General features: G+C 44.1%; 1 protein-coding gene across 4 annotated transcripts in view; it reads left to right on the plus strand.

Annotated features, from left to right (window-relative positions):
* Positions 1 to 6,656: 6,656 nt before the first annotated feature.
* msi1b (musashi RNA binding protein 1b) overlaps positions 6,657 to 26,003 on the plus strand; it is a gene marked incomplete at both ends in the record, with an annotated part of 38,033 nt that continues 18,686 nt past the window's right edge. For all 4 annotated transcript variants that reach the window (XM_083643942.1, XM_083643940.1, XM_083643943.1 and 1 more), the window contains 6 exons: positions 6,657 to 6,715; positions 6,940 to 6,980; positions 7,611 to 7,692; positions 7,836 to 7,920; positions 19,237 to 19,278; positions 21,204 to 21,296. In XM_083643942.1, the coding sequence (XP_083500068.1) occupies positions 6,657 to 6,715; positions 6,940 to 6,980; positions 7,611 to 7,692; positions 7,836 to 7,920; positions 19,237 to 19,278; positions 21,204 to 21,296 (402 nt within the window). The remainder of the gene's footprint in view (positions 6,716 to 6,939; positions 6,981 to 7,610; positions 7,693 to 7,835; positions 7,921 to 19,236; positions 19,279 to 21,203; positions 21,297 to 26,003) is intronic.

The following is a 26,003-nucleotide window of genomic DNA, read 5'->3' on the forward strand; positions in this document are numbered from 1 at the left end:
TTTGTGGACTGAAAACCTTCATCGGCGTGGGGTGTGGAGTAGAGAATTTTCATTTTTGGGTGAACTTAAAACCTCTTTGACGTGATTGAATCTTAATGTTATTCAAGCAGTCTGAATGTTTTCATTGTATGAGATGCATCCAACATGCTTGAACACAGTCTCAACAGCTCCGACAGGTGGTGTTAAACTGTAAAGTCTGTTTTGATAGACTTCTGTGCCGAATAAGATATGATATAGAGAAGCAAAATGAACGTCACTTCCTGCTGTAGCCTACCAGAGATTTTCATCTGTCATTTATTTTCCCATAGACATTTCGTAAAATGCTTATAAAAATAGTTTTACTGGTTCAAACCAGTTCAGACAGTTCAGATATATTTAGAATCGGGAGAGACCATAGAACATTTCACTCAGACCAAAACTTTCTATTAACTATTTTCTTTAAACCCACAATTTCTTACGTTTTGGTGCGCGGGAAATGTTATGCAGTCTCTCCTCTTTCTAAATATATCTGACCCGTTTGGTTCAGATCAAAGTAAGTAAAACTATTTTTATAAGCATTTGATGAAATGTCTATGGGAAAATAAATGGCGGATGAAAATCTCTGGTACAGTGCTGAAGCAGGAAGTGACGTTCACTTTGGCTCTCTATTGTTTTCACTTGCCACAACACACTGGCTCTCATGCTATATTGCTTATATATATATATATATATATATTGTATATATTAACAAATTAACAAATATTAGCAAATTCAAGATTTCCCCCATGCCTTTAGTTTGGTTTAGCCCTCTTGTGTTTTCTTTCACAAAGAAAGTTGGCAGGGATGATCAGTTAGAAGAGATCTGGAAAGGTGAGGGGGGCAAAATGAATGGAAGAAAAGCTTTCGAGAGTCAATAGTCTTTTACCTTTTCTCTCTCTCTCAGTGAAACCTGCTCTCTCTCTCTCTCTCTCTCCCTCTCTTTGTGTGTGTGTGTGTGTGTGTGTCTCTCTCTCTCTCTCTCTCTCTCTCTCTCTCTCTCTCTCTCTCTCTCTCTCTCTCTGTGGATCACCTTGTACCATTCTCAGGTTCAGCCTATCACCACCTTTTTGTGTGGAGCTCGTGTTACCCCGCCCCACCCTTGGGAAGATGGCATTGTACTGTATTTGGACGGGAAACAGAGCTCCCTCTATCTCCCTGAGACATACCACTGACCTGTAATTAAGTCCCATTGTACTATTCAGAGGACACATCCTCGCCAAAAGGGACAGGGGGCAGTGTGCGCACTCTCAACAGTACAGATACTGTTGTGACTGATGCTCAAACACAGGCGGGCTTTATCGAAAAGGGCCACATGCGGCGCACACAGAAGAAGAGCGCGCAAAGAACTCAGAGGAGCTACGTCGATAATGAGATACAATCCGGATTGTCCTTCTCTCATTAGTGCCTGGCTCTCTCTCTCGCTTTCTGTGTCTCTCCTTGCCTCAGCCCACAGTGTGCCCACCGCAAAAAACCCTTCCCCACCCCAAACAGCCCACCCCACCCACCCACCCATTCCCCACCCCACCCACCCCTTCCCCACCCCACCCACCCCTTCCCCGCCATTCAACCCCATTGATCATGCATGCAGAAATTTAACACGCCCCTTAATTCCTGTCCAAATAGCCCGCATGCCACTCTCAGGCCTTCATCTGTTTCTTCTGCAGACTAGGACAGAGTAGAGCCACTCTCAGAGCTTCATCTGTTTCTTCTGCAGACTAGGACAGAGTAGAGCCACTCTCAGACCTTCATCTGTTTCTTCTGCAGACTAGGACAGAGTGGAGCCACTCTCAGAGCTTCATCTGTTTCTTCTGCAGACTAGGACAGAGTAGAGCCACTCTCAGAGCTTCATCTGTTTCTTCTGCAGACTAGGACAGAGTAGAGCCACTCTCAGAGCTTCATCTGTTTCTTCTGCAGACTAGGACAGAGTAGAGCCACTCTCAGAGCTTCATCTGTTTCTTCTGCAGACTAGGACAGAGTAGAGCCACTCTCAGAGCTTCATCTGTTTCTTCTGCAGACTAGGACAGAGTAGAGCCACTCTCAGAGCTTCATCTGTTTCTTCTGCAGACTAGGACAGAGTAGAGCCACTCTCAGAGCTTCATCTGTTTCTTCTGCAGACTAGGACAGAGTAGAGCCACTCTCAGAGCTTCATCTGTTTCTTCTGCAGACTAGGACAGAGTAGAGCCACTCTCAGAGCTTCATCTGTTTCTTCTGCAGACTAGGACAGAGTAGAGCCACTCTCAGAGCTTCATCTGTTTCTTCTGCAGACTAGGACAGAGTAGAGCCACTCTCAGAGCTTCATCTGTTTCTTCTGCAGACGAGGACAGAGTAGAGCCACTCTCAGAGCTTCATCTGTTTCTTCTGCAGACTAGGACAGAGTAGAGCCACTCTCAGAGCTTCATCTGTTTCTTCTGCAGACTAGGACAGAGTAGAGCCACTCTCAGAGCTTCATCTGTTTCTTCTGCAGACTAGGACAGAGTAGAGCCACTCTCAGAGCTTCATCTGTTTCTTCTGCAGACTAGGACAGAGTGGAGCCACTCTCAGAGCTTCATCTGTGTCGTCTGCAGACTAGGACAGAGTAGAGCCACTCTCAGAGCTTCATCTGTTTCGTCTGCAGACTAGGACAGAGTAGAGCCACTCTCAGAGCTTCATCTGTTTCTTCTGCAGACTAGGACAGAGTAGAGCCACTCTCAGAGCTTCATCTGTTTCTTCTGCAGACTAGGACAGAGTAGAGCCACTCTCAGAGCTTCATCTGTTTCTTCTGCAGACTAGGACAGAGTAGAGCCACTCTCAGAGCTTCATCTGTTTCTTCTGCAGACTAGGACAGAGTAGAGCCACTCTCAGAGCTTCATCTGTTTCTTCTGCAGACTAGGACAGAGTAGAGCCACTCTCAGAGCTTCATCTGTTTCTTCTGCAGACTAGGACAGAGTAGAGCCACTCTCAGAGCTTCATCTGTTTCTTCTGCAGACGAGGACAGAGTAGAGCCACTCTCAGAGCTTCATCTGTTTCTTCTGCAGACTAGGACAGAGTAGAGCCACTCTCAGAGCTTCATCTGTTTCTTCTGCAGACTAGGACAGAGTAGAGCCACTCTCAGAGCTTCATCTGTTTCTTCTGCAGACTAGGACAGAGTAGAGCCACTCTCAGAGCTTCATCTGTTTCTTCTGCAGACTAGGACAGAGTGGAGCCACTCTCAGAGCTTCATCTGTGTCGTCTGCAGACTAGGACAGAGTAGAGCCACTCTCAGAGCTTCATCTGTTTCGTCTGCAGACTAGGACAGAGTAGAGCCACTCTCAGAGCTTCATCTGTTTCTTCTGCAGACTAGGACAGAGTGGAGCCACTCTCAGAGCTTCATCTGTGTCGTCTGCAGACTAGGACAGAGTAGAGCCACTCTCAGAGCTTCATCTGTTTCTTCTGCAGACTAGGACAGAGTAGAGCCACTCTCAGAGCTTCATCTGTTTCTTCTGCAGACTAGGACAGAGTAGAGCCACTCTCAGAGCTTCATCTGTTTCTTCTGCAGACTAGGACAGAGTGGAGCCACTCTCAGAGCTTCATCTGTGTCGTCTGCAGACTAGGACAGAGTAGAGCCACTCTCAGAGCTTCATCTGTGTCGTCTGCAGACTAGGACAGAGTAGAGCCACTCTCAGAGCTTCATCTGTTTCTTCTGCAGACTAGGACAGAGTGGAGCCACTCTCAGAGCTTCATCTGTGTCGTCTGCAGACTAGGACAGAGTGGAGCCACTCTCAGAGCTTCATCTGTTTCTTCTGCAGACTCTGCAGACTAGGACAGAGTGGAGCCACTCTCAGAGCTTCATCTGTTTCTTCTGCAGACTCTGCAGACTAGGACAGAGTGGAGCCACTCTCAGAGCTTCATCTGTTTCTTCTGCAGACTCTGCAGACTAGGATAGAGTGGAGCCACTCTCAGAGCTTCATCTGTGTTTTCTGCAGACTAGGACAGAGTGGAGCCACTCTCAGAGCTTCATTTGTTTCTTCTGCAGACTCTGCAGACTAGGATAGAGTGGAGCCACTCTCAGAGCTTCATCTGTTTCTTCTGCAGACTAGGACAGAGTAGAGCCACTCTCAGAGCTTCATCTGTTTCTTCTGCAGACTAGGACAGAGTAGAGCCACTCTCAGAGCTTCATCTGTTTCTTCTGCAGACTAGGACAGAGTAGAGCCACTCTCCAAGCTTCATCTGTTTCTTCTGCAGACTAGGACAGAGTAGAGCCACTCTCCAAGCTTCATCTGTTTCTTCTGCAGACTAGGACAGAGTGGAGCCACTCTCAGAGCTTCATCTGTTTCTTCTGCAGACTAGGACAGAGTGGAGCCACTCTCCAAGCTTCATCTGTTTCTTCTGCAGACTAGGACAGAGTAGAGCCACTCTCAGACCTTCATCTGTTTCTTCTGCAGACTAGGACAGAGTGGAGCCACTCTCAGAGCTTCATCTGTTTCTTCTGCAGACTAGGACAGAGTGGAGCCACTCTCAGAGCTTCATCTGTTTCTTCTGCAGACTAGGACAGAGTAGAGCCACTGTCAGACCTTCATCTGTTTCTTCTGCAGACTAGGACAGAGTAGAGCCACTGTCAGACCTTCATCTGTTTCTTCTACAGACTAGGACAGAGTAGAGCCACTCTCAGAGCTTCATCTGTGTCGTCTGCAGACTAGGACATGAAATGCAAAACAACAACAACAAAAAGACTCTTGCGCTCCAGAGTTCATGGTTCAGACTTTGCACCAAAACCTAACCTATGGGTCGGACGACATTTATTTGACACACACCATAAGTCAAAGCTGTCATTGTCTTTGTTTGGAATGCTCGGGCTACACATTGATCGGCCTTAACATTGGCTACTAGGTCACATGTTGAGTCAGTGTTGAGAAGATTAGCTGGAGCTGCTTTAGTACTAATTAAATACTTAAAACCCAGCAATGAATGAGCAGAGCACAGTACACAAACCTCCTGTTATACCACACTGCAGAAGGCAGTTTGCAGTATGGAAGGTGTATTAAGAGTCTTAATTTTAAAACAAACAACATCACTATAATAGCCTATTCTTACAATGTAGCCAACTAGCCACCTATTGGGAGTGTATTAACTTCCTTTATGTTATGTTTGGAGGTTTTGTTTATATGTATATATATATATATATATATATATATATATATATATATATATATATATATATATATATATATATATATATATAAATATATATATATATATATATATATTGTGTGTGTGTATACACATACATACATACATACATGCATAAATTATATACATGTATATATTTATTATATTTGATTTGATGTGTGTGTGTGTGTGTGTGTGTGTGTGTGTGTGTGTGTGTGTGTGTGTGTGTGTGCGTGCGTGCGTGCGTGCGTGCGTGCGTGTGTGTGTGTGTGAGAGAGTGAGTGAGTGATTGTGGGATCATTATAGCCTAGTCCTTGTTACTGCAAACTCCAGTGTGCGTAAAATGTGAACAATTTATGATGTGGGGGACTAGGATGGAAACTGCATCAAGTCAGTCATAGTTTGGCAGAATATGACCGGAAGTTAGGGGATTTTGCCTTCATAATAAAAACTAAAATTTTGAAGAAGTACAGTGTTGAAGGGGCTCAGACTACTAGCACAATCACTTCTTAAGGAAATTGACTATATATTATTATGATGACTTGTCCTTAACCCATATTATTATTATTATTGTTATGAGTATGTGCATGATTATGATTATTATTGTACCATATATTTATTTGCCTTTTTTCACTTGTTTTATTCTTTTATGAGTATATTTGCTTTTATTTAATTCATTCGTAAAGCACTTTGTAAAACTTGTTTTTACTATATCCTACAAATAAAAACGAATTAGAATATTAGTACGCACTGTTCTTGCTCTAGAAATCTTGGTCCAAGACATTGAATTTTCCACTATTTTGGGTTTCTTGGGTGTTTTCTTGAAACAGTTTTCATCTTCTGCGGCAAGCAGCTGCCTCTCTAATCCAGTGTAGTAGGACCCCTAAATGCACACAAATTAGACCATTTAGTAAGATTTTGTCCAGGGTCCCCATCTGATAAGATTTTTGCTTAGATGTTTTAGTACAGAAAGTGTATGAAACCCATGACCGAAAAGTCATATATTCTGTCATTGTGTTACTTATTATAGATTGAATTGTAGTGGAAATACCCCAATTCTTTTCTTTTCATTTTCACTACATTGTACATGTACCTTGAGTTTGAGAAAGGTGCTTTAAAATCCAAATTATTATTATTATTATTATTATTATTATTATTATTATTATTATTATTATTATTATTATTATTATTATTATTATTATTATTATTATTATTATTAATTTGCTGGGACCCCCTACAGTAGGCCTACCTGTTGCATTGTCACTGATAGCCGTTCATCAGGCTTTTATTTTGAAAAGCTTGAGCAGAAGTTGTGTAGTTGAAGTGGATGAGAGTCTGTGCTGTGTGTGGGACAGACTGAGAGGAGGAGGCGGAGTCTGTCTGTCCCGCCTCTCTGCTCCCCTCTCTCTCTCACCCCGGCCACTCTCTGCCTGTTTCGGCCAGGAGAGAGAGCACACACTCACACACATATACACACACACACACACCCCCACACACACACACCCAGCGAGGACATGGAGACGGAAGGGAGCCAGAGTAGCCTGTCCAGCACGGACTCCCCTCACGACCCCTGGTAAAACAAAAACAAACTTCTTCTAACTTAGTCTACCTCTGCTCTCACCTCAGCCCAGGGACAGAGACCCTCCTTCATCCAACATGAAGGATGGTCTGTCTCTACATACAGGAATAGACTTTTAAACTCTCAATAACAACTGTTTACTGTGTCAAAAGTCACTGAAACTTGCCTCTGACTATGTAAATGTCTTGTTTTTTTCCCCTGTTTGTTTTTTTCCACAGCAAAATGTTCATAGGTGGACTCAGCTGGCAAACGACACAAGGTAAAAACGCTTTTTCCACCACTAGTTCTCATAAAAGACACTATGCCACTGTCTTCACAAACCCTGGCATGGGATTTGAGTGAGCCAATAGAAAGTCCTTTGAGAAGCTTTATTTCTTCCCAGGGATTTTTCTTAATGCTTGTGTCTGATTTTCTTCATTTTCTTCATTAGTTTTTCTCTCGGCGAGTTTTAAATCTGAAACTTGTTCCTGAATGAAAGAGCCCATTCAGAGCTGGCTTATTTGTAAAGGCTTCAACATTGCAGTAGAATAGGTTAGGAAAGTCTTAAAAGTCGAAAGAAAAAGCATTCAAGTAAATGAACCAGATTGTAAATAATGATGAGAGGACCTGATTATGATAAACTTTGTAATTTCAAGGTTTTCTTTTCGTTCACTTTGACACACACTAAACTGAGAGCTCTGTTTGGCTAAATCTGAATAGCCTGGAAAAAAGTTTTGACGCTGTAGCTCAGCAGCCTTGCCAACCTGTGAATAACAAGCTGTCAGTTGTTGCCGAGCTACACTCCAGTTCTGTAGTCAGGTCCTTTCTCATACAAGTAGATGTATTGAGCGTGTGCACCTTGCCGTGTGTTTAGATGTATTGAGCGTGTGCACCTTGCCGTGTGTTTCAGAGGGACTGAAGGAGTACTTCTGCAAGTATGGCGAGGTGAAGGAGTGTATGGTGATGCGGGATCCAGTTACCAAGCGCTCGAGGTGAGGGAGCCGTGCATGTGCCCATCAGGGCCGACTGAAAGTTTATCTGAGCGCTATGAATCCTGGCCGCTGCTCATAACATATCATGACGACATGTCACCTCAAGCTCCTGTTTCAATAATCCCTTCCCCTGATGTCTGCAGAGGCTTTGGGTTCGTCACCTTCGTGGATCAGGCCGGCGTGGACAAAGTTCTGGCTCAAACCAGGCACGAGTTGGATTCAAAGACAGTGAGTTCTCTGTGTTTACTTCCCACCACCAGCGCCTTAGCCCATTGCTCACTGTTTGCTTAGTGGATTTCCAAATAGCTCATCAGAGAGGTGTAACCCCACTGCATTTTATTACCTTTACTATCAGAGAGGTGTAACACCACTGCATTTTATTACCTTTACTATCAGAGAGGTGTAACACCACTGCATTTTATTACCTTTACTATCAGAGAGGTGTAACACCACTGCATTTTATTACCTTTACTATCAGAGAGGTGTAACACCACTGCATTTTATTACCTTTACTAATCAGAGAGGTGTAACACCACTGCATTTTATTACCTTTACTATCAGAGAGGTGTAACACCACTGCATTTTATTACCTTTACTAATCAGAGAGGTGTAACACCACTGTATTTTATTACCTTTACTAATCAGAGAGGTGTAACACCACTGCATTTTATTACCTTTACTATCAGAGAGGTGTAACACCACTGCATTTTATTACCTTTACTAATCAGAGAGGTGTAACACCACTGCATTTTATTATCTTTGCTATCAGAGAGGTGTAACACCACTGCATTTTATTATCTTTACTAATCAGAGAGGTGTAACACCACTGCATTTTATTACCTTTACTATCAGAGAGGTGTAACACCACTGCATTTTATTACCTTTACTATCAGAGAGGTGTAACACCACTGCATTTTATTACCTTTACTATCAGAGAGGTGTAACACCACTGCATTTTATTACCTTTACTATCAGAGAGGTGTAACACCACTGCATTTTATTACCTTTACTATCAGAGAGGTGTAACACCACTGCATTTTATTATTTCTACTAATCAGAGAGGTGTAACACCACTGCATTTTATTACCTTTACTATCAGAGAGGTGTAACACCACTGCATTTTATTATCTTTACTATCAGAGAGGTGTAACACCACTGCATTTTATTACCTTTACTATCAGAGAGGTGTAACACCACTGCATTTTATTACCTTTACTATCAGAGAGGTGTAACACCACTGCATTTTATTATTTCTACTAATCAGAGAGGTGTAACACCACTGCATTTTATTACCTTTACTATCAGAGAGGTGTAACACCACTGCATTTTATTATCTTTACTATCAGAGAGGTGTAACACCACTGCATTTTATTACCTTTACTATCAGAGAGGTGTAACACCACTGCATTTTATTACCTTTACTATCAGAGAGGTGTAACACCACTGCATTTTATTACCTTTACTATCAGAGAGGTGTAACACCACTGCATTTTATTACCTTTACTATCAGAGAGGTGTAACACCACTGCATTTTATTACCGTTACTATCAGAGAGGTGTAACACCACTGCATTTTATTACCTTTACTATCAGAGAGGTGTAACACCACTGCATTTTATTACCGTTACTATCAGAGAGGTGTAACACCACTGCATTTTATTACCATTACTAATCAGAGAGGTGTAACACCACTGCATTTTATTACCTTTACTAATCAGAGAGGTGTAACACCACTGCATTTTATTACCTTTACTAATCAGAGAGGTGTAACACCACTGCATTTTATTATCTTTACTATCAGAGAGGTGTAACACCACTGCATTTTATTATCTTTACTAATCAGAGAGGTGTAACACCACTGCATTTTATTACCTTTACTATCAGAGAGGTGTAACACCACTGCATTTTATTACCTTTACTATCAGAGAGGTGTAACACCACTGCATTTTATTACCTTTACTATCAGAGAGGTGTAACACCACTGCATTTTATTACCTTTACTATCAGAGAGGTGTAACACCACTGCATTTTATTACCTTTACTATCAGAGAGGTGTAACACCACTGCATTTTATTATTTCTACTAATCAGAGAGGTGTAACACCACTGCATTTTATTACCTTTACTATCAGAGAGGTGTAACACCACTGCATTTTATTATCTTTACTATCAGAGAGGTGTAACACCACTGCATTTTATTACCTTTACTATCAGAGAGGTGTAACACCACTGCATTTTATTACCTTTACTATCAGAGAGGTGTAACACCACTGCATTTTATTATTTCTACTAATCAGAGAGGTGTAACACCACTGCATTTTATTACCTTTACTATCAGAGAGGTGTAACACCACTGCATTTTATTATCTTTACTATCAGAGAGGTGTAACACCACTGCATTTTATTACCTTTACTATCAGAGAGGTGTAACACCACTGCATTTTATTACCTTTACTATCAGAGAGGTGTAACACCACTGCATTTTATTACCTTTACTATCAGAGAGGTGTAACACCACTGCATTTTATTACCTTTACTATCAGAGAGGTGTAACACCACTGCATTTTATTACCGTTACTATCAGAGAGGTGTAACACCACTGCATTTTATTACCTTTACTATCAGAGAGGTGTAACACCACTGCATTTTATTACCGTTACTATCAGAGAGGTGTAACACCACTGCATTTTATTACCATTACTAATCAGAGAGGTGTAACACCACTGCATTTTATTACCTTTACTAATCAGAGAGGTGTAACACCACTGCATTTTATTACCTTTACTATCAGAGAGGTGTAACACCACTGCATTTTATTACCATTACTAATCAGAGAGGTGTAACACCACTGCATTTTATTACCTTTACTAATCAGAGAGGTGTAACACCACTGCATTTTATTACCTTTACTATCAGAGAGGTGTAACACCACTGCATTTTATTACCTTTACTAAGGCCTACTGTGCTAATGTTTTTTCCCCATTCTCAACCCAAACCTATAATTTGTGTTATTGGTTCTAAGATTGACTGCTGCACCTTAGTTGTTACCACATGACCTGCTGTGAGCGTGATTCGTCCACCACATTGTCCCGCATCATGCATCCGTCCATATGCTAATAGTGGACAGTTGAGAGACATGGGAGACTAGGATCTCCCCTGGCTTGGCTCTCCAGCCGAACAGGCAAAGAAAATGTTTCCCAGTGTCAATTTCCATAGAAACAGGCTTTCACTGCCAGCCTCTGATTTGGTTTCTAGGAAGACGGAACACAAACTTTTCTTTCTGCCTTTTTGCAAAGTGGCTAAGTCCCAAGGGTACAAATGACCTGAAAAAGACGTTTTTCGTGGCAGCAACATGAGAGCGTTTGCAACCTGAAACCACCAAGGGTGTATGAGAAGCCGCATACACACCAAAACAACAGATTCATTCCTGCCATCTTCCTGTTGATCTCAGGAAGGAGAAAACTCCCAGCGTCGAGAGGAGAAAAGCCTAAATCAGACTGAATCGCCCCTTTTCTTACCTGTATGAATTGTACCTGTGTGTTTGGGCGACAGTGTATTAATCGTCAGTGTTTTAGAGTGTGAGTGTGTGTGTGTGTGTGTGTCTTTTGTCGGTAATGAATGTGTGCTGGACGCTGAACAATGTGGCCCGTTGGTCACCATAGGGACCGCTACCCCAGTTACCCCCCCCCCCCCCCCCTCCCCTGCTCGATGGCTGTGGGTCATAGTCACTGTATTGAAATGTGGGGAGGCTCTTTTGTTCTCTGAGCGATACACCTTCTCAAGTCTTAGGAGATAAGTGGAGCGGCCGAAGAGGACGGGAGTGTCCTGCACAGGCAGTGTAGAATAGAGGGGGGACGGGAGTGTCCTGCACAGGCAGTGGAGAATAGAGGGGGGACGGGAGAGCACAGGCAGTGTAGAGGGGGGACGGGGGAAAAGATTTAGAATAGAAACGAGAGATCAGAGGAGAAAGGAGAAACTTCTGTTCCAGCAACGTAAAGGTGGAGGTTCTGCGTGATAGAGAGGTCCAGCACCGTAGAGGTGGAGGTTCTGTCTGATGGAGAGATCCAGCACCGTAAAGGTGGAGGTTCTGTGTGATAGAGCGGTCAAACGAATATTCTGTTTTTTTGTTTGGGGTTTTTAGTTTCCCCCCACTTGTGTCCCGCTGCCAGTGTCACTTGCAGGCACGACAGCCATGACAAGTAGGGCCATCATGGTTGGACGCCACTAACTCACCATGGGGTTTGTTTCCATAGCGACACCCCCCCCCTCTCCCACACACACACACCCACACACACACACACACACACACACACACACACACACACACACACACACACACACACACACACACACACACTCTGAAGAATGGCTGTGACACAAAAGGGGGGAAAAGAGGAAGATAACAATGCACATCATTTACAATCATTTCTTGGAGGCCAGTAAGTAATCAAGCTGCCGCCCAACAGAGACTCAACTGACCAAAAGACACTTATTAAGATTGTTAATTAATCGCAACTTGGCAGTTGTTGGATAATGTTTGATGGATGATTTAGCCGTGAGCTAAAGGATTGAAGATGTGGAATCTGACCAAACGTCTCCAAACAAGGACAGACAGCCATGGCACCAAACAAACATGTGTGTTTGTTGTAGAATGTTTGAGTGGTGTGCCATGGACTTTAGACAGCACAAACGTGGCTCATAAGCTCATTTGCCTCAGAGAGAGAAAAAGAGAGTGTGTGTGTGTGTGTGTGTGTGTGTGTGTGTGTGTGTGTGTGTGTGTGTGTGTGTGTGTGTGTGTGTGTGTGTGTGTGAGAGAGAGAGAGAGGAATCGGTCTGGGTAGTGTAAAGGCTCGGGTTCAATTCCCTGCAGCGCTACTTCCGACACAATTGGCCGTGTCTGCGGGTGGGAAGCCAGCGGGGTATGAGTCCCGGGCGCTGCACTAGCGCCTCCTTTGGCCGGTCATTTCCTCCTGCCGGTGAAACTCCTCACTGTCAGGTGAAAAGAAGCGACTGCTTGACTGCACATGTATCAGAGGAAGCATGGTGCTAGTCTACAACTCTTCCCAGATCGGCAGAGGGGGTGGAGCAACGACCAGGACAGCAGGGGGAATTTGACCAAGTACAATTGGGGAGAAAAAGAGAGAGAGTGTGTGTGTTTGTGTGTGTTCGTGTGTGTGTGTGTGTGTGTGTGTGTTCATGTGTGTGTGTGTGTGTGTGTGTCTGTCTGTGTGTGTGTGTGTGTGTGTGTGTGTGTGTGTGTGTGTGTGCGCGTGCGCGCTTGGTGTGGAGAGGGCTCAGTGATCGGCCACAGGGGTTGGATGGTGAGTAGAGTAAGCCTTTTAGAGAGTGCCCCCCCCCCTCTCTCTCTCTCACACACACACACACACACACACACACACACACACACACACACAGACACACACACACACACACACACACCCACACACACACACAGGTTATCCTGTGAGAGAGGGGAGAGAAAAGTTCTCCAGTGGCAACAGAAAGAATGTGCCATGCTGTGAGCGACTGAAGCGCCCCGACACTGGAATGAACAGAGCTTTGCACAGCGGACAGGACAGGCTGGACAGGCTGGGTGCCGCACAGCAACTTATTACTGTGGGTTGTGTTTTAGGAGCGATGCAGCCTCTTGAGGGAGGCGAGCGAGGCGACTAGTTGCCCCTCTGGGTTTGCCTTCTTGAGGGAGTGGAGCGAGGAGACTAGTTGCCCCTCTGGGTTTGCCTTCCCAGTTTCCTGCTATCTGTAAAGTGAGTGTGGAGCCGCAGGATCACAGAACAGACTTTCCATTCAAATAGAAAGACTCTGAGGTGTTTTTACAACCAAGTCACACAATAGGCCCTTTTCACAGCAACCGTTTTGAGGTTGGTAAAGCAGGGAGTAAAGCAGGTGTGTAACCCAATAACATTAATGAGGGGCCCTGGCACCGGAAACACCGAAATGGAATGGAACCGTTGTTAATGGTATTGGTTACACCTGCTTTACTTCCTGCTTTAACCGCCTCAAAAACAACGGTCGTTTGGAGGGCTATAATAGTGACAACCGGCTCTGTCGTTAACCCTCTCCTGCCCCGAGGTACTGGGGGGTAGAGGAGGAGGGATGGCAGGCAGGCTGGCTAAGCTAACCCCATCTGTGATTAGCATAGCATGGATTGGAGTCAACAAGCTTGGGCTGTTCCTCTGAGTCACAGATATGTTGAGCGCTGCCCCCGGTGGGCGTGGTTGGGAGGAGGGCCTTCCCGGGTGAGGCTGTGACAGGCAGCGCGCTCGGCCAACTGTTGCATAGCTGGATGCGGTTGGTCAAAGGGGATTGTCCTGATTTGATAAAGCTCTCTTGGGATTATGTTCAGCTTCTCGGTTACCTCGCTCTGAGGAGCGCAGGGAGCGTGGGCCTCTCGTTAAAACACACTCGCCTCTGACATCTCAAAATAACTTAGACTTAATAACTAGATTAGCTATCCGCCTGCTAATTGATAGAGCTGCAACGATTTAGTCAATTAATCAATTAGTCCATCGACAGAAAATTACAACTTTTCTTTTTAAATAATCGGTTAATCGATTAATAATAGACTAATTTTTAAGAGAAAAGAAATGCTAAAATTCTCTGGTTCCAACTTCTTAAGCTTCTTACATAGGTTTCTTTAGTCTTCTATCACAGTAAACTGATTATCTTCGGGTTGTTGTGGAATGTTGGTCAGGACAAAAGAAGACAGTTGAAGATGTCATCTTGGGCTTTGGGGGAAAAGTGATCGACATTTTTCACCATTTTGTGACATTTTATCATCGATTTGCCGAGAAAATAATCGACGGATGAATCGATAATGAAATCATTATTTGCAGCTCTACTAATTGATGTTGAATACAATGTGGGAGCATTTGCAATATTTTACTCTATTTCACTTACAGTATATTCTGTTGAAATGCATCTCCAGTGTGTTCTCAGATTTTGGATGCTCAACATTTCATTCTCACCCAAGAAACAAACAAGATTTCGATAATAGGGAGCTACTTTATCTGTTTAATACCCACACTTTCCTCCCCATGGTTGTGTGCTGCTGTGTGTTGATTTTGTCTGTCTGTTTGTTTGTTTGTTTGTTTGTTTTTGAATGTGCACAGGAGTGTTGGACATCAGGAGGGTTGGTGACCGGAGGTGACTATCAGAGTAGTCTAGCCACCATAGAAACTAAACAGTAGACTCTGCATCTGATCCTCCAGTCTAGCCTAGTCTTCTCACCTGCGTGCGGTGATGATGTCGACTCTTACTGGAGTAGAAACAACACTGTACCCTACTCTGGTAAACGCATGCGTTTTACCATAGAGGCTGTAGCTCTCTTTACTGTAGTTCAACTCTACCCTCTCATGGTTATGGACTAATCTTAGCGCTGTGCTGTCTGGCTGTACCTTCCGTCTCGTAGCGTTAACAGCAGTACAGTGTGCAGTGTCGTAGTCTAGTTGTTCTCTAGCTCTATTAGACCAGTATAGACTAATATAGAGGCTGAGATGGTTCTTCTGTTCTGCAGCCTGCCTGTGATTGCATCTTCATGGCATGGTCTGCTTCTCTATCCAATCTGAACCTCGGTGACTTGTAGCACATGTAGAATGCATTGGGTTGTGTAACAAATTGCATTGTTCTTTTTTTGTAGTTGTAGTCAGTGTTGGGCAAGTTACTCTCAGGAAGTGTAATAAGTTACTTATTACTCCTTCAAAAAGTCATAACATTGCTTTACTTATTACTTGGTTATTATTAGTATATTACTTATTACTTTCGCTACCCCCCTTCCGAAAAAGTGACACACGTGTTTATTAGCCATCTCCTTTTAGAACTGAATCCACTTTATTGGAACAATTAATTAACCTTAATTAACCTCATTAACGAGTCAACAATGAGCCAAACTGCAGACTTTTTATTTATTTGTCTGACGAGGACAAACAACAACTAATCATGTTCTGGCAACGCAGTAGTCTCACATAGCCAGACCTATCTCTCCACACTCGTGTTTTAGAGCTGTGCCAGTGCTGGAGAAAGTAATGCAGTAACTTGAAGTTATACTTAGATTAGTAACTGTAATATAACTACTGTTTTGGAAATTGTAATGCTTTATACTCCTCAACGTTACTGGGGGAAAGTAATGAAATTACAGTAACTAAGTTACTGCCCAACACTGGTTGTAGTGATCATTATCATGTTAGTTAGACTGCTAAAAACGAGCCGTGAAAGTGAAGAAGAGGATGATCCAGATGGAGGAAAATCACCTGTCACCTAAAGCTGTCCAGTGTCATGGTCTCTGTCATCCTCACCTACAAACAAGCACAAACAAACAAACGAACAAACACAAACAAAATGAGGTGGATCTGCTGTCAGTGTGTGTGATTGACAGCTCTCCCTCTCTCTCTCTCCTCTGTCCTGTCCACTCTCCCTCTTCAGTCAAGGTCTCTCTCTCTCTCTCCCTCTCTCTCTCTCCTCTGTCCTGTCCACTCTCCCTCTTCAGTCAAGGTCTCTCTCTCTCTCTCTCTCTCTCTCTCTCTCTCTGTCTCTCTCTCTGTGCTGTCTCTGCCCGGCGTGTCCGCCACACTTGTCTCTGTGTTTTCTTGCGGAGGTGAGATGCGTTGGTGATTGCAGTGCCTGTGTGAGATTCCAGGAGATCACATGTCACATGTTAGTGACGAGGGGCAGGCGATCGCTGGACATTCCCAGACATTCCCCCCTGGCCTGCGCACAACTTACTGCCCACTCACACACAATACATAAGCTTTAATACAAACACATGCTTACATATATGCAAACAAACACATGCAGGTTGTTGATAGCTACTGTCACTTTGAAGATATTAATTTTTACATTTGTGACCTGCTCTAACAAAATCATGTATGTATTCACTGCATTGTGGTGTCAGTTTCGCAGAATTTGACAACTGAGATTAAACTATGTACAACAAAGTGCCTCTTTAACACCTACACACTAGGACTGGGTATCGCCACTCATTTCCCCATTCGATTCCGATACACAAGGCCCTGATTCGAAACGATTTCCGATTCGATATCGATATTTCAGTTACAATACCACTTTTTATGAAAGAGATTCTCAAAGAACTAATGCTGTAAATTGTGCAAGGAACCCTCTAACCTGGTGCGTTATTAAAAATATTAATGTTTGCAGACGTTTACAAGATCTCGTTGCGCTAAGAACCAAACCAGGTGACTCTAATGGGGTTAAAGCGTCAAGCATCCACGGGAAAAGACATTATATTAAAATATTGATATTGGGATTTATGAATCGATATCAGTTCCTTCAAATGAATATCGATATACCGATTTTTTAACCCAGCCCTAACACACGCACGCGCACACACACACACGTAAACCTGGACGCATTTTAGTGCCTGCATGTTTTAATAAAAATAAAAATATTTGGCAAATATTATTTGTCACCAGTGTATCGATGACGTATCGCAAGAGGAAGTATCACGATATTCCAATATTTTGTGACACCCCTAATTTCAGAGTACACCAAGGAAACAGGAGAGGTTGCTGGTTTGTCTGTATTATGACGTGCTCCTAACCGGACGTCTCTCTCTCCTGTAGATTATCATGATGTGCTCCTAACCAGACGTCTCTCTCTGTACTCTCTCCTGTAGATTATCATGACGTGCTCCTAACCAGACGTCTCTCTCTCTGTACTCTCTCCTGTAGATTATCATGACGTGCTCCTAACCAGACGTCTCTCTCTCTGTACTCTCTCCTGTAGATTATCATGATGTGCTCCTAACCAGACGTCTCTCTCTCTGTACTCTCTCCTGTAGATTATCATGACGTGCTCCTAACCAGACGTCTCTCTCTCTGTACTCTCTCCTGTAGATTATCATGATGTGCTCCTAACCAGACGTCTCTCTCTCTGTACTCTCTCCTGTAGATTATCATGATGTGCTCCTAACCAGACGTCTCTCTCTGTACTCTCTCCTGTAGATTATCATGACGTGCTCCTAACCAGACGTCTCTCTCTCTGTACTCTCTCCTGTAGATTATCATGACGTGCTCCTAACCAGACGTCTCTCTCTGTACTCTCTCCTGTAGATTATCATGATGTGCTCCTAACCAGACGTCTCTCTCTCTGTACTCTCTCCTGTAGATTATCATGATGTGCTCCTAACCGGATGTCTCTCTCTGTACTCTCTCCTGTAGATTATCATGACGTGCTCCTAACCAGACGTCTCTCTCTCTCTGTACTCTCTCCTGTAGATTATCATGACGTGCTCCTAACCGGACGTCTCTCTCTCTGTACTCTCTCCTGTAGATTATCATGACGTGCTCCTAACCAGACGTCTCTCTCTGTACTCTCTCCTGTAGATTATCATGACGTGCTCCTAACCGGACGTCTCTCTCTGTACTCTCTCCTGTAGATTATCATGACGTGCTCCTAACCAGACGTCTCTCTCTCTGTACTCTCTCCTGTAGATTATCATGACGTGCTCCTAACCAGACGTCTCTCTCTCTGTACTCTCTCCTGTAGATTATCATGACGTGCTCCTAACCGGACGTCTCTCTCTCTCTGTACTCTCTCCTGTAGATTATCATGACGTGCTCCTAACCAGACGTCTCTCTCTGTGTACTCTCTCCTGTAGATTATCATGACGTGCTCCTAACCAGACGTCTCTCTCTGTACTCTCTCCTGTAGATTATCATGACGTGCTCCTAACCAGACGTCTCTCTCTGTACTCTCTCCTGTAGATTATCATGATGTGCTCCTAACCAGACGTCTCTCTCTCTGTACTCTCTCCTGTAGATTATCATGACGTGCTCCTAACCGGACGTCTCTCTCTGTGTACTCTCTCCTGTAGATTATCATGACGTGCTCCTAACCAGACGTCTCTCTCTCTGTACTCTCTCCTGTAGATTATCATGATGTGCTCCTAACCAGACGTCTCTCTCTGTACTCTCTCCTGTAGATTATCATGACGTGCTCCTAACCGGATGTCTCTCTCTGTACTCTCTCCTGTAGATTATCATGACGTGCTCCTAACCAGAAGTCTCTCTCTGTACTCTCTCCTGTAGATTATCATGACGTGCTCCTAACCAGAAGTCTCTCTCTGTACTCTTTCCTGTAGATTATCATGACGTGCTCCTAACCGGATGTCTCTCTCTGTACTCTCTCCTGTAGATTATCATGACGTGCTCCTAACCAGAAGTCTCTCTCTGTACTCTTTCCTGTAGATTATCATGATGTGCTCCTAACCAGACGTCTCTCTCTGTACTCTCTCCTGTAGATTATCATGACGTGCTCCTAACCGGATGTCTCTCTCTGTACTCTCTCCTGTAGATTATCATGATGTGCTCTTAACCGGACGTCTCTCTCTGTACTCTCTCCTGTAGATTATCATGACGTGCTCCTAACCGGATGTCTCTCTCTGTACTCTCTCCTGTAGATTATCATGATGTGCTCCTAACCGGACGTTTCTCTCTCTGTACTCTCTCCTGTAGATTGTCATGATGTGCTCCTAACCAGAAGTCTCTCTCTCTCTGTATTCTTTCCTGTAGATTGACCCAAAAGTTGCGTTCCCTCGCAGAGCTCAGCCCAAGGTGAGTCTTACCTCTGTTCATTGTTTGGAGCAGGCTGGTTGTTTCACACACTCTATCTGGGCTAATGCCTGCTAATCTGATGAACGTGACTGATCCTGACATCACTCAACTGCTGTGTGACCATGTGTTCACGCAAACCTTCACAGCTTTATACACACATCTTAACGATGCGTCTTAGTCTCGACCCAGACTCAAATATTACGTGGAATCGCTGCGCTACATACTGTAGTGAGTCTGTGCTACTTCACAGCCACTACTGCGGTTTGAGGGTGTGTCTAGGGGGGTGACAGTGAATGAGTGACAGGTCGTAGCACCAATGAGAGAGCGGTTCGAAAAACGGGCTGCGCCTCCCATGCCAGTCGTTCCTGATTGGGGAAGGCTGAATCCACCACTAACCAATCACTGGCCAAGTGAACGGTTCACTTCCGACCCCAGCTGGCTGAGGGAAAGTGTCCCAGACCCAGAGAGAGCTCTGCAGCATGCAGTGACGTAGTGTATCAGACCCAGAGGGAGCTCTGCAGCATGCAGTAACGTAGTGTATCAGACCCAGAGAGAGCTCTGCAGCATGCAGTGATGTAGTGTATCAGACCCAGAGAGAGCTCTGCAGCATGCAGTGACGTAGTGTATCAGACCCAGAGAGAGCTCTGCAGCATGCAGTGACATAGTGTATCAGACCCAGAGAGAGCTCTGCAGCATGCAGTGACATAGTGTATCAGACCCAGAGAGAGCTCTGCAGCATGCAGTGATGTAGTGTATCAGACCCAGAGAGAGCTCTGCAGCATGCAGTAACGTAGTGTATCAGACCCAGAGAGAGCTCTGCAGCATGCAGTGACATAGTGTATCAGACCCAGAGAGAGCTCTGCAGCATGCAGTAACATAGTGTATCAGACCCAGAGAGAGCTCTGCAGCATGCAGTAACGTAGTGTATCAGACCCAGAGAGAGCTCTGCAGCATGCAGTGACATAGTGTATCAGACCCAGAGAGAGCTCTGCAGCATGCAGTGACATAGTGTATCAGACCCAGAGAGAGCTCTGCAGCATGCAGTGATGTAGTGTATCAGACCCAGAGAGAGCTCTGCAGCATGCAGTGACATAGTGTATCAGACCCAGAGAGAGCTCTGCAGCATGCAGTGATGTAGTGTATCAGACCCAGAGAGAGCTCTGCAGCATGCAGTGACGTAGTGTATCAGCGTAAGAACTCTCATGGGTCTGGCGTTGAGACTACCTGCATCCTAATGATGCATAGATTCCAATCCAAACCACATGTGGCACCAAAATCCAAGTATCTGAATTGCGAGGTTGTCAAAAGTATAATATATGTATGATAAGTATCAATACTTAAAATTTGTAAATGATACAATACTCATTTACAACAGCTATTGATAAGTGTCGATACTAAAAAACGGATACAGTGCTCATTTGCAACAGTATTTATGTTTCATCAAACTCAAAGTGTTCTGATAGGCTGATGACTGGCAGGGCTAATCTGCTGTGTAAATGCAATGTTACAGTACAAAAACTCAAGCTGTAATGCTAGTACTGTTTTCTTTGACACACTACCTGTTTACTTGGAACAGCAATGATGTTACTGCAGTGTTGCTGAGTAACTTGTTACTAATAATAGAAAAGTAGTTACACTGAGCTAAATATAACTTGTTACTAATAATAGAAAAGTAGTTACACTGAGCTAAATATAGATGTTGTTGACCCATTCATGTACAAATGTAAATATTGTAAACTTTCATTTCAGTGCCTTTTTGGAGCTTAGGGGAAATATAGAGACTTGAAAAGCCTGCCATTTCCAAATGCCATCTTATTAACTAATGAGAAATAATATGACAGAGGATGGTCTGTTGTGTCATCAAAAACACTGTTGACCTCTTTTAAAATCTGCAGTAGAAAATTTGAGTTTCCTCTTTTTCACAGTTAGTAACTCGGACCAAGAAGATCTTTGTGGGAGGCCTGTCTGTGACCACCACCATAGAGGACGTCAAGCAGTATTTTGACCAGTTTGGAAAGGTGAGTAAAATAGCGGCGTTGCAGAGACTGAATCACTTTTTGTTTTCAGAATCATCTTTATTGGCTAAGTATGTACACATACAAGCAGTTTGACTCCGGTTTGCATTGCGCTCAAAGTACTCACACACAGAACAAGTATGCGAGAGCTCTGCACCTAGGCTGCTGTTGGTGGGGCCATCTTTGTCAGTTAGAAATAGTCTTGGTGGCATCGGTGCAGAGACATATCCACAATTTAACACACAACAATCCCACACTCAGCGTGTGCTCCGGGGGGACCACCAGGTGGTCCCCACCCAGCATCCTGATGATCTGTTCATCTTCTCCATTATTTAATTGACAAGACGTGAACACAGTTAGAGAATGCAGGAGAATGAGTGTTTTCATCAGTTTCTCTGTTATCTCTCTACCAACAATGATGTGTTCTTGAAGGCTTACCCCAGAAGTCCCTGCACTCCTGGTTCGTAGGGGGAAAAGGCAGTGGGATTTTTGCAAGGGGATTTTGGTTAAATGCATTTAATAATGTGGTTAACAAAAGTCTATGAAACAGCAAAGTTTGTGTTCAGTAAGATCATCTTCACAAACCAGGACCGCTTTTATGACTTTTGAAGTGTAAATGAGTTTTTTTAAACAGGATTTTCAGAAAACGCTTCAAAAGTCATAAAAGTGGTCCCCGTTTGTGAAAATTATTCTTGCTGAACACAAACTTTGCTGTTGGCTTTTACACGTACGAGCTAGAAGTGCTACGTCCGGATTCATTCCTGCGCTACTCTGCGGGACAAAATCATATTTAACAATAAACATATTCTCAGATCAGGGTCAGAGAGACAACACCTCACCAAATGGGGGTCTGTGGCTCTAATGTGGCTGAAATTCGGGGTCCTTGATATGAAAAAGTGTGAGAGACTGATCTCGAAGAGATCAGAAGAGTATTCCATCCCCAAGCCCAATCTGATTCACAGCACATTGTTACTTTGAGAGAAACTTCACATGGAGTCGAGTAGGGCTGGGTATCGGTACTCAATACCTTGAAGGTATCGACTGAAATAACCCAGTACCAAGTAGCATCAAAAGTTCTCCAGTCAAACAATACCTGCATTCCATCCTTTTTCTACACAGATCTAGGAAAAAAATTACTATTTGTATGGTTTTGCGCACAGCCAATCAAAGCAAGCGTTCTTCAATTTAATGCGGCGTGTGATTGGCCAACCCATACAGGCTGTGGTGGTGAAGTCGAGCACAGTGTATGTGACGGAGTTGGAAGTACAGCGTGCAGAGATGCCACCAAAACATGTATGGCTAAAAAAAAGGGCTGTCTGTGTAATGTAGTAGAGGTACCACCACAGAGACCCGGGTTCAATTCCTGCCAGCGGTACTTCCTGCTTGCTCAGACATTCCTACAGACACGATTGGTGGGGTATGTGTCCTGGTCGCTGCACTAGTGCCTCCTCTGGTCGGTCGGGGCGCCTGTTCGGGGGGAGGGGAACTGGGGGGAATAACATGATCCTTCCACGTGCTACGTCCTACCATTGAAACTCCTCACTGTCAGGTGAAAAGAAGCAGCTGGCGACTGCACATGTATCGGTGGAAGCATGTGCTAGTCTACAACTCTCCCCAGATGGGCAGAGTGGGTGGAGTAACTAACGACCAGGACAGCAGGGGGAATTGGCCAAGTACAATTGGGGAGAAAAATCTGGCAAAACTAAAATAAAAAGTACAGCTAAAAAAGATCGATTGGTATCGATATCACTTTAAGGGTAGTGGTATTGGTACTGGTATTGAACATTTTCGAGCGATACTCCCCAGAGTCGAGCGGCAAACTTGGAAGCGAAGGAGTTACTCATCGGAGGGCGAGAAAGGAGGGAGAGAAAAGGGGTGCAGGGGAAAGAGTAATGAGGCTGGGGGAGGTATGGAGCTGCCCGGAGCAGCAGCCTGCGGAGTGAGGGATGAGAGAGAGAGAGAGGGAGGGAGGGAGAGAGGGAGGGAGTGAGAGAGGGAGGGGTAGAAAAGTTTAGTGAGTGTGTGTGTGTGTGTGGTGATGGTGAGGAGGAAGGAGGGATTATCAGAATCTGAATTAATCTGATGTAACAGCTGCTCCTACCCACAACCCCCTCCTGGCCCGTTACCGTGGTGACCTGGCTTGCCCATTGTCCCTAAGTAATTCAGCGGCTAAGTTAAGGGGTTGTGGTGAGGGGGCTTTGTGTTGAAGGAGGAGGGATGAGGTGGTGTTTGGGGGGGGGGGGGTGGAGGGCGGCAATAATACTAGATCACCAGCGCTCAAAAAACACCACAACAAGTAAACGTGTTACTTAGTGTTCATCGTCGGCCATTTTCTTTTAACAAATGTACGTTTTTTTCCCCCTCATCCGTACGTTGCCCCAAGTTTTTCGTTTCTGGAGTCTGAAAGGCGTCGGGCAGAGAATAGATGATGGGCTGACAAAAGCCCGGGCGAGAGAGGGAAGGCCTGACAGAGAAAGAGAGAGAGAGAGAGAGGGTAGGGTTGTGGAGGCACAAGAGGGGGGAACTGGAGCAAAGACGTGGTTTGGGGGGATTTACTGGGGCCATTATGCCCCGGTACAAAGCTAAACAAATATTGTGTTAGTTTGTCCAGAAGTTAGTTAGGTGCATGCAATGCTGCAGGCTGTGTATTACTCATGAAGTTAGTTAGGTGCATGCGATGCTGCAGGTCTGTGTATTACTCATGAAGTTAGTTAGGTGCATGAGATGCTGCAGGTCTGTGTATTACTCATGAAGTTAGTTAGGTGCATGAGATGCTGCAGGTCTGTGTATTACTCATGAAGTTAGTTAGTTAGGTGCATGAGATGCTGCAGGTCTGTGTATTACTCATGAAGTTAGTTAGTTAGGTGCATGAGATGCTGCAGGTCTGTGCATTACTCATGAAGTTAGTTAGTTAGGTGCATGAGATGCTGCAGGTCTGTGTATTACTCATGAAGTTAGTTAGGTGCATGAGATGCTGCAGGTCTGTGTATTACTCATGAAGTTAGTTAGTTAGGTGCATGAGATGCTGCAGGTCTGTGTATTACTCATGAAGTTAGTTAGTTAGGTGCATGAGATGCTGCAGGTCTGTGTATTACTCATGAAGTTAGTTAGTTAGGTGCATACGATGCTGCAGGTCTGTGTATTACTCATGAAGTTAGTTAGTTAGGTGCATACGATGCTGCAGGTCTGTGTATTACTCATGAAGTTAGTTAGTTAGGTGCATGAGATGCTGCAGGTCTGTGTATTACTCATGAAGTTAGTTAGTTAGGTGCATACGATGCTGCAGGTCTGTGTATTACTCATGAAGTTAGTTAGTTAGGTGCATACGATGCTGCAGGTCTGTGTATTACTCATGAAGTTAGTTAGTTAGGTGCATGAGATGCTGCAGGTCTGTGTATTACTCATGAAGTTAGTTAGTTAGGTGCATGCGATGCTGCAGGTCTGTGTATTACTCATGAAGTTAGTTAGTTAGGTGCATGAGATGCTGCAGGTCTGTGTATTACTCATGAAGTTAGTTAGTTAGGTGCATGAGATGCTGCAGGTCTGTGTATTACTCATGAAGTTAGTTAGTTAGGTGCATGAGATGGTGCAGGTCTGTGTATTACTCATGAAGTTAGTTAGTTAGGTGCATGAGATGGTGCAGGTATGTGTATTACTCATGAAGTTAGTTAGTTAGGTGCATGAGATGGTGCAGGTCTGTGTATTACTCATGAAGTTAGTTAGTTAGGTGCATGAGATGGTGCAGGTATGTGTATTACTCATGAAGTTAGTTAGTTAGGTGCATGAGATGGTGCAGGTCTGTGTATTACTCATGAAGTTAGTTAGTTAGGTGCATGAGATGGTGCAGGTCTGTGTATTACTCATGAAGTTAGTTAGTTAGGTGCATGAGATGCTGCAGGTCTGTGTATTACTCATGAAGTTAGTTAGTTAGGTGCATGAGATGGTGCAGGTCTGTGTATTACTCATGAAGTTAGTTAGTTAGGTGCATGAGATGCTGCAGGTCTGTGTATTACTCATGAAGTTAGTTAGTTAGGTGCATGAGATGCTGCAGGTCTGTGTATTACTCATGAAGTTAGTTAGTTAGGTGCATGAGATGCTGCAGGTCTGTGTATTACTCATGAATTTAGTTAGTTAGGTGCATGAGATGCTGCAGGTCTGTGTATTACTCATGAAGTTAGTTAGTTAGGTGCATGAGATGCTGCAGGTCTGTGTATTACTCATGAAGTTAGTTAGGTGCATGAGATGGTGCAGGTCTGTGTATTACTCATGAAGTTAGTTAGTTAGGTGCATGAGATGCTGCAGGTCTGTGTATTACTCATGAAGTTAGTTAGTTAGGTGCATGCGATGCTGCAGGTCTGTGCATTACTCATGAAGTTAGTTAGGTGCATGAGATGGTGCAGGTCTGTGTATTACTCATGAAGTTAGTTAGTTAGGTGCATGAGATGCTGCAGGTCTGTGTATTACTCATGAAGTTAGTTAGGTGCATGAGATGCTGCAGGTCTGTGTATTACTCATGAAGTTAGTTAGGTGCATGAGATGCTGCAGGTCTGTGTATTACTCATGAAGCTAGTTAGTTAGGTGCATGAGATGCTGCAGGTCTGTGTATTACTCATGAAGTTAGTTAGTTAGGTGCATGCGATGCTGCAGGTCTGTGTATTACTCATGAAGTTAGTTAGTTAGGTGCATGCGATGCTGCAGGTCTGTGTATTA

The sequence above is a fragment of the Poromitra crassiceps genome (genome assembly GCF_964638095.1).
Source record: "Poromitra crassiceps genome assembly, chromosome: 10".
NCBI lineage: Eukaryota > Metazoa > Chordata > Actinopteri > Beryciformes > Melamphaidae > Poromitra > Poromitra crassiceps.